General features: G+C 56.1%; 1 protein-coding gene across 1 annotated transcript in view; it reads right to left on the reverse strand.

Annotated features, from left to right (window-relative positions):
• RAB44 (RAB44, member RAS oncogene family) overlaps nucleotides 1-1,410 on the reverse strand; it is a 29,922-nt gene extending 28,512 nt beyond the window's left edge. The window contains exon 1 of the mRNA XM_036414435.2: nucleotides 1,200-1,410. Within this exon, the coding sequence (XP_036270328.1) occupies nucleotides 1,200-1,400 (201 nt within the window). The 5' untranslated portion in view covers nucleotides 1,401-1,410. The remainder of the gene's footprint in view (nucleotides 1-1,199) is intronic.
• Between the last annotated feature and the right edge of the window lie 7,736 nt (nucleotides 1,411-9,146).

The raw sequence follows: 9,146 nt of genomic DNA on the forward strand, positions 1-9,146 counted from the left end.
CGGCAAACTGGGGCGGATGGTCACGCCAGATCGCAGAGCCACGAACAGAGATGGTAAAAGTCTGAAACTTGGGAATGAGGAAGACAGACCCGGGGAATGCACTTATTGTAGTTCCTCTCATTGTTTACCTTGAATTCAAAGTCCCAGACTCCTGGTTACTCGTTAACTTGCCGGGTTTTGTCCAGGAGAGATGGAAATAGTTTTGCAGAACTGATGTCCCCCAAGATTGATGGCTGTTGGACACGAGCCATTTTTAAAATCGAACTCAGCAATTTTATCCTGACACTCCTCTGTCAGATTGCTTATACATATCCCAGCTCCTCGAATGCTCTCTGAACCTGTCGGAACATCTTACCGGTTCCCTTATTAATTAGTAACAATAATTAATTAAGTTAAGACCTTTGATAAGGGCTGATTTTATATTTACTTCAGTCTTTGTTGTTACTCTTTTGAAAATTATATTTGAACGTGGGCCGTTCAGACCACTTGCGGCCCTGAGGCGGGGATGGGAAGGGCAGCTTTGCTGGGCGAAGGACAAAGTCCGGAGCCGGGAGCAGCATCGGGAGGAGACGGCAGGCCCAGCGGGACCCGAGCAGCCCGCAGGGGCCCCTCTGCAGGGAGAGAGGAAAACCCGGGAAAAATCTGCCCACCTGGTCGGGGCCACGGCCTCCTTATCGGGCACACGACCACGGCTGACCTTATGTTTCCTTCACGTCTCCCATCCTCCACAAGGTTAGGTGTCCAGGCCCCTAACCAGACTTCCCTGCTCCATGGGCCCCAAGTTATATCATTTGCAAGTTAGTTCTTTGGCTTAAAGTCCTTCCCCCTGTCAAAACGTCACTGTTGCTGAAGGAGGATAACTCACAGAGCCTTGGCGGTCGCTTGCACGTTAGTATAAGCCAGTGGTCGGCTGCTCTGGTGACTAATGAGTTTGCCGACCCCTGGACCAGACTAAATGGTGCCGTGTGGTTGGAAGCCGTGAGGATGAGGCGGTTGTGGCATTCTGTGTGCAAAGAGGTAAAGGGTGGCATAGGACAGTGGTCGGCAAACGCATTAGTCAATAGAACGCAGTTTGCCGACCACTGGCCTAGCCTTTCTGAGGTCAGAGTTCAGCTGAGAGGAAGGGGAGGAGCAGGCGAGCCCCGCAGTGCTGGGTCCGAGCCCTGGAGGGGGATCGGGGAGGGACGGGTCTGACTCACCGCCAGGTCCGCGCGGGTGACAAAGCCCCTCTCGGCGGCCCCGCAGGCCTGGAAGAAGCCCTGCAGCTCCTCGGCCGCCTCCGGGGGCCAGGGCTCTGGAGCCGCAGGGGCATCCTGGCCGGCCGCGGGCTCCCGCGTCAGCCGCCGCCGGCTGGAGCCCAGCTTCCGGCCCTTCCGGGCGGCTCTCTGCCCCGGCTCCATGCTGCTGTGACCTGGGGAGGAGAATGGCGAGGGGTCACTGCCTGCTGCAGCTGCTAGCTTCATTACCCGCCCCCCGCCCCCCGGCTCCCCGTTAGCCCTGGAGAGACCCCGCCACGGCGATGCCGCCCGCCTGGGCCCCGCTGGCCTCGCTGCCCTCTGGCCTCAGCGCAGCCGCCCAGGCCCTGCCCGGGTTCGATTCCATCCAAGGGCATGTACCTTGGTTGCAGACACATCCCCGGTAGGGGGTGTGCAAGAGGCAGCTGATTGATGATTCTCTCTCATCGATGTTTCTAACTCTCTATCCCTCTCTCTTCCTCTCTGTACAAAATCAATAAAATGTATTATAAAAAGAAGAAGAAGAAGAAGAAGAAGAAGAAGAAGAAGCAGCAGCAGCAGCAGCAGAGGTGGCGGGAGCAGCCCCTCCCGGCTCCGTCTGTCGGGGCCCAAGGCCGCAGGCAGGCCGGAAGGCGGGAGCCCTGCCTCAGGAAGGCGGGCTCCCTGCAGGGACGGAGCCACTGGCCCAGCGCCCCTCGGGCGAATTTCCTCACTCGGTTCGAGGCCGTGGCTGCAGCAATCCTCCCCCCGGGAGGCCCCAAACTTTAGTGCAGTCCCTCCGCCTCTTCCTGGCTGTGTGTCTCCACCTGTGTCGCTCCTCTTTGCCTGCCACTCGGGCCTGCATCCTGTTTCCCATCACAGACGCCACAGGGCAGTGGTGCTGGGCCCGGGGGCGCTGTGAGCCCACTGGCACCTCCGTCTCACCCAGCGGCCATTGGGAAGCGGCCACTGTGGGAGCATCGACTCCGTGCGAATCCCCCAGAGCAGCAACCCGCACCTCCGTGAGACCCCTGCCCGCCCTGCCCAGAGCCACACTTCACTTCGGCGACAAGACCAGGATGAGCAGGTGCACGGGCCCCCTCCGGCGAGCGCTGAGCGAGGACCCGGCTCCCTGCCCGCTGGCAGAGTGCCCTCCGCCCCTGGTGTGGAGAGGGGCCCAGAGGAGAGGGGAGGCTGGGCTCTGGGGTCAGGCTCTGCTCTCCGCCCTGCCGCTCGCCAGCGTGACCTGGGCAAGCCACGTGCCGTCCCGGGCCTCAGTTTCCCCACGGACCGTGTGAGGAGCCTTGCTCACCTCGGGGTTGGGGTGAGGACTAGATGAGATCCCTGAAGGTGAGGCGCCACCCGCTCCGGCTTCACTTCCTCTGAGCACTCGTCACCTCCCAGAATAGGCTTTTCTTTTTTTTTTTTAATATATTTTATTGATTTTTTTATAGAGAGGAAGAGAGGGGGATAGAGAGCCAGAAACATCGATGAGAGAGAATCATCGATCAGCTGCCTCCTGCACACCCCCCACTGGGAATGTGCCCGCAACCAAGGTCCATGCCCTGGAACAGCATCGAACCTGGGACCTTTCAGTCCGCAGGCCGACGCTCTATCCACTGAGCCAAACTGGTTTTGGCCCAGAATAGGCTTTTTTTCCACTGTGTGCCGGTTCCCTCTCCTCGCAGGGACACAGCCTCCGTGAGTGACAGCTCACCCTGCTGCTCGCGGCTCTGTCCCTGGGCCTCGCCACCGCGGCATCCGCCGACCCTGTGCCCGGCGGAGCCCACCGCGCCCGCCCACGGCGACGGGCAGCGCCGTGGAGCTGCCACAGGGAGAGCTGACGTTCCGTTTGACCTCACCAGAGCCGGTGCTGTGCACATGCGCCTTACACCCACCTGACAGATGAGGAAGCTGAGGGAGCGGGGAGGGAGGGAGGGAGGGAGGCTCCAGCCTCAGAGCCGGGTCCGCCATGCCGTCAGTACCAGGACCAGCGCCAGGCCCGCCCCCCGGGGTGGCCATGGACGTGACCATCCCCGCGACCACGGCCTGAGGGGTGCCTCTTGGCGTCAGGAGGCCCATCTGGGAGTCACCGGCCCTCAGAGCAGCAGCCGGAGGGACTGCTGGGCAGAGGGCTGCTGGGCAGAGGGCTGCTGGGCAGAGGGCGGGCTTCACTCGGGTGGCGGCATTAGGAAACTCGGGTTTCACATGCACTTCCGCCGAAGGAGATAGCAGGAGGTGATAAAATTCCCATTGCGGAAGCTTCTAGAACCGCAGTGTTGGGGGCAGTGTCTCCTGAGATGTAGAGTCTGTCAGCGCCACACGTCAGGGAAGCCAGGGTGCTGAAATGCATCCCTGCGGCCACATGGCAGGACACAGGAGGCTCTCCACGTGCTTTGGGCGGGGGGTGGGGTGGGGGTGGGGTCCCCAGCTGCACTTCTGGCCGCTCCCCTCGGCGTCTGGTGCAAAAGCAGCGCCCACCCCGGGAGCCAGGCTGCCCCCTTCCCCGAGGCCATGCCGTTCCTTGCCCGTCAGGAGCCCAGGCCAAGGACAGCAGGTGCCTGCAGCCGCCCTGCCCAGAGCACGGTGGCCGGGCCCGCAGAGCAGTGTCTTCCCCAGCGGCCTCCCCCTCCCGCCCCTTCGAGGAGCAGTCTGTGCCCTCAGGGCCAGGCGTGGCCATCCAGAGGCGGGGCACCCTCCGTCCATCGCACCTGCAGCTCACCTCCCTTCCCACCAGCTCACCTCCCTCCCCACCAGCCCACCTCCCTCCCCAGCAGCTCACCTCCCTCCCCAGCAGCCCACCTCCCTCCCCACCAGCCCACCTCCCTCCCCACCAGCTCACCTCCCTCCCCACCAGCCCACCTCCCTCCCCACCAGCTCACCTCCCTCCCCACCAGCTCACCTCCCTCCCCAGCAGCCCACCTCCCTCCCCACCAGCTCACCTCCCTCCCCACCAGCTCACCTCCCTCCCCACCAGCTCACCTCCCTCCCCAGCAGCCCACCTCCCTCCCCACCAGCTCACCTCCCTCCCCACCAGCTCACCTCCCTCCCCAGCAGCCCACCTCCCTCCCCAGCAGCCCACCTCCCTCCCCACCAGCTCACCTCCCTCCCCACCAGCTCACCTCCCTCCCCACCAGCTCACCTCCTTCCCCACCAGCTCACTTCCCTCCCCAGCAGCCCACCTCCCTCCCCACCAGCTCACCTCCCTCCCCACCAGCTCACCTCCCTCCCCACCAGCCCACCTCCCTCCCCAGCAGCCCACCTCCCTCCCCACCAGCCCACCTCCCTCCCCACCAGCTCACCTCCCTCCCCACCAGCTCACCTCCTTCCCCACCAGCTCACTTCCCTCCCCAGCAGCCCACCTCCCTCCCCACCAGCTCACCTCCCTCCCCACCAGCTCACCTCCCTCCCCAGCAGCCCACCTCCCTTCCCACCAGCCCACCTCCCTCCCCAGCAGCTCACCTCCCTCCCCAGCAGCTCACCTCCCTCCCCACCAGCTCACCTCCCTCCCCACCAGCTCCCACCCGCAGCCAGCCTTGTGGTCACCTCAGCCCCAGCTCTCACAGCCCCTGGGTCACTCAGAACCACAGGCCCGGCGTCAGCAGCAGGGGCACCCTCCTGAGCGCCCCTCCCCCTCCCGGATCCTCGCTACCTCACGCCCTCACCGGCCAGAGCCCCTGTGACCAGGAACGCACATGCGCGACCCTGCAGTGCGACCCCTCTCCCACACTCCCGCCCAAGTAATCTAGCCAGGTCTGGAGTTGGCCCCGGAGTCACAATACAGTGTCTGCGGGTGCCCGGGGCCTCCCTCCCCCTATCCCCGTTCCGTCACTCTCTCAGCAAAGGGCTGAGGGGCTGGGTCCGCGCTCACCCCACTCACCACAAGTACAAATGACGATGGCCACAGACCCAAACTGCCCAGCTGATGGTCTGAGCGCCCACCTCGCGCCTGTTCTAGTCCACTCACCTCTCCTCCCTCCAACCTGATAGAGAAACCGAGGCTCTGAGAAGCCAGATGAGTTGCCCCTGGTCATGTGACATTTAAAGGCAGGTACTGTACCCCAGTCTCCTGCCCAGGTGCCCTCCCCATTAAGCCAGGGAGAGAGCCCCAAATTCACAAGGAAAGAGGACTAAGCCCTTTGCTTCCTTGTCATCGAGCTGGCTGGGGCCCTGCTGCCCCCCATCCTCATCCCTCCAAAGCAAAGCATCGCCACGGGGGCGGCTCCCACCTCAGGCTCCGTGCTCCACCTGTGCCTCCTGCACCTTCGGGCCTCCTGGCCTCCCGGGCCTCCCGGCCTCCTGGCCTCCTGGGCCTCCCAGCCCTGTTCGAGGAGCTCGCGGGCAAGCGATCGCGGGACTGTTAACAGTCTGTCTCTTGCTTCATCTCTCTTCCGCTCCCAGCAAGCGGATCTCCTGTGCTGATCTCTGAGACTTCCTGCAGAAGTGGCTACTGTTACCTTTCACAATCCCGCCTGCTCCTCCCAGGCCTCTGCTCCAGAACCTGGGACTGAGAGCAGGCAAAGCCGGGAGGGAAGTCCCTCTAAGGGGGGGCTCTGAGCAGCGAGGTGGACGGCCTGCAGCCAGCCAGCCCTCCATGGCCAAGCCAGAGGTTGGACTCTATCTCTGGTTGCCATGGCGATGCCGCGCCTTATCCCGGCCAGCGTGTTAATGGGCACAGTTATGGGCACGCTGGCTGTGAAGCTGCACACCGTGCCTTACCTAGGCCCTCACTGCCAGACAGTGCCGTGGAATCCCAGGAGAGCTTACAGCTAGGTCACCTGGTAGAGCAGGGGCAGGCCGCGTCCAGCCCGAGGGCCATCTAAGGCCTGCAAAATCATTTGGTCTGGCCCTACCAAGGCATTAGGGATGAGTTAATTAAACGTTTGACCAAATATAGCAGGCTATTTATTTATCTGTTTGTTTATCTATTTGTTTTTTAAAGGGAGAGAAAGAGAGAAGCATCAATGATGAAAGAGAATCATTGATCAGCTGCCTCCTGCACTCCCCACTCTGGGGATCAAGCCCACAGCCTGGGCATGTGCCCTGACCGGGAATCAAACCGTGACCTCTGGTCACTAAAATATATACATGGGAACTTAGTGTATAATAAAGGAGCATGTTTCAAATCAGTGAGGAAGACGGTTTATTCAATAAACCATTGGAAGATTGGCTTAGGTATTTGCAACAGACAAAGTTGGAGCCCTTACTCTAAAATAATTTTATATGGGTTGCTTGGCCAGCATGGCTCAGTGGTTGAGGGTCATGGTTCAATTCCCATGCCCAGGTTGCAGGCTCAATCCCCCAGTGTGGGGCATGCAGGAGGCAGCTGATCAATGATTCTCTTTCAACATTGATGGTTCTTTCTCCCTCTCCTTCTCCCTTCCTCTCTAAAATCAATAAAAAATAAAATAATTTTGTATGGGCAAAAAGTTTAAGCAATAAAAAATCATACAATTCTGTTTTTTGGAATTGATCTCAAAATAATGAAGGGGGGGGGAAGGGTGGGGTACAGATAAAACAGCAGTGGCCTGGCCCTGGCCCTCCCTGGCCCTGGCGCTGGCCCTGGCCTGCTCTGTGACCGTTGAAGCTGGTGGGAAACACAGGCTCATTCCATGCTTTTCTCTGCCTTTGAACAAAAGCCATAAGGAACCCTGGGGTGGTTTTCAAATAACCTGGGAGCAGGCAAAGCCTCTCCAGGAACATCACAAAGCATTAGAAGCCATAACAGAAAAGACAGATACTCAGTTCTACAGAAATTTTAAAATAACGCAACCAAGACCATACTTTCAGGGGCCATTTTGATGCTCGTTACAGAAGCTTCTCTAGACGTCCCAGCACCAGTAACCACGGGGAGGTACAGTGCTCTCTCCTGGAGAAAGAAAACACGTTAAAAATAAAATGACTGGAGAGCAAAAAAAAAAAGTTACCTCTGACAATTCAAAAAGCAAGCAAACTGTACAATAAAAACTCACATCACAGAAAACAAACTGATTTCCTCTTTATAGCGTGAGTCCCTGCAGATCAGTGGAAACCCAGTAAGGCCTTAGAGAAATCGGCACCATGTATGAAGCGACAATTCATGGGGGAAATACCAACTGGCTTTTAAACACGTGAAAAAGTGTTTATCTTAACTCGTAATAAAAGAAATAAAAATAAAACTGTAGCCCTGGCTCAGTTGGATGGAGGGTTGTCCCATACACCAGAAGGTTGCTGGTTCAATTCCAGGTCAGGGGACATACCTAGGTTTTGGGTTTGATCCCTGGTTAGGGCACATATGGAAGGCAACCCACCGAAGTCTCTCTCTCTCTCTCTCTCTCTCTCTCTCTCTCTCTCTCTCTCTCTCTCTCTCTCTCATATTCCTCTCTCTTTCACTCATCAGAAAAAATAAAACAAATGTTAAATGTTTTTAAAAATAAAACTACAATGAGATAATTTAAGTTGTCCAATTGGTAAACTTAAAAAAAAAAAAATCCTACAGTATCAAGAATTTACTCATTTATTCAATGACAATCATGTCATCATCTTCTGGAACATCATCATAACAATTCATTTCCTGAATTTCCTGGTGAATTTCTTGTGACTCCATTTCTTTCAGAATCAGTGGACCAAATCTCTCATGTTTAGCCTAGCGGGGGCCTTATTTTCAGGGAGATGCCTTATATTTCACTCAGAAGGAAACCTGTAAGTAGGTCTTATTTTCGGAGGATGTCTTATAAACACGGTATATGTTTGTAAATGCATCGAATCTTCCTAACAGACTCACAGACAGACAGCAGTCAGGTGATTATCAGGGAGTGAGGGGCAGGGAGTGGTGGGAGAGGGAAAAGGGGGATAAATGGTGATGGTGAGAGACCTGGCTTGGGGTGGTGAACACACAATGCAACATACAGCTGGCGTGTTGTAGAATTGTACACCTGAAACATGTAATTTTATTAATGTCATCCTAAAAAAATTCAATTTAAAAAAAAAGAATATTTCTGGCAGAATATACAAGAATATACTGGTAGCAGTTGGGCTGAAGAGAAAGTGTTGGAAAGAAGGAAGGAGATTTATGTTTTATTGTTTACTTTGAATCATCTTTGTACATTACACATTCAGAAACATATTTAAGAATAATTTTATAGATATACAAAGAGAGAGAGTGGTGAAGGAACAGTGGTAAATGTTAATATTGAAGAGTATATGGGAATTGTTTTTTCTATTTTGAAGCTTTTCCATATGTCTGAGATCATTTCAAAACAAAGGGCTTTCAAAATTAATAAATTTAACTTCTAAATAAATATGTTTTTTTCTCACAACCATCCTTTTATTCCTGAGGAAATTGATAGAGTTTCTGTCGCTTTATTGAAGTAAATAGGAATTTTTTAAAACAAGTAAATATTTTTTTCAAGTACTTAATATGTGCCAGACCCAGTGCTAGGCACCAAGGATACAAAAGTGAAAAGAAAACAGAAAAAATATATATTTATGTGTCATAGAATGCCTGGTGGCAATAAGTGTCTGAGGAAAAGTAACTCGAAGGAATGGTGGGAGGTGAGCTTAGAGGGGGCCGGGGGCCTGGCTGAGGAGGGGATCCTGGAATGGATCCTGGAATGGAGCGTGTGAGGAAGAAGACCTGGAAGCAGAGTGTTCAGGGAGAGGGAATGGGCATGCAAAGGTCCTGAGGCAGGAGCTGCTTCGGCCGGTGAGGAAGGCGAGGACACAGTGCGGCTGGGGCAAGTCCCAGGGGAAGAGCAGAGACGAGGTCAGAGGGAGCAGACAGCAGGCCCTATACGTAGGTCACGTACGGACGAACGTGGTTTTACTTGAAGCGAGAGGGAAGCCGTTGGAAGATGACAGGGTCCCACGTAGGTTTTGAAAGAGGCCCTCTGGCTGCTTTCGCTGTGGAGAGCTGTACCCGGAGAGACGGGAGTGGGGGACCAGGGAGGAGGC

Source organism: Pipistrellus kuhlii, unplaced genomic scaffold, assembly GCF_014108245.1.
Source record: "Pipistrellus kuhlii isolate mPipKuh1 unplaced genomic scaffold, mPipKuh1.p scaffold_m20_p_5, whole genome shotgun sequence".
Lineage (NCBI taxonomy): Eukaryota > Metazoa > Chordata > Mammalia > Chiroptera > Vespertilionidae > Pipistrellus > Pipistrellus kuhlii.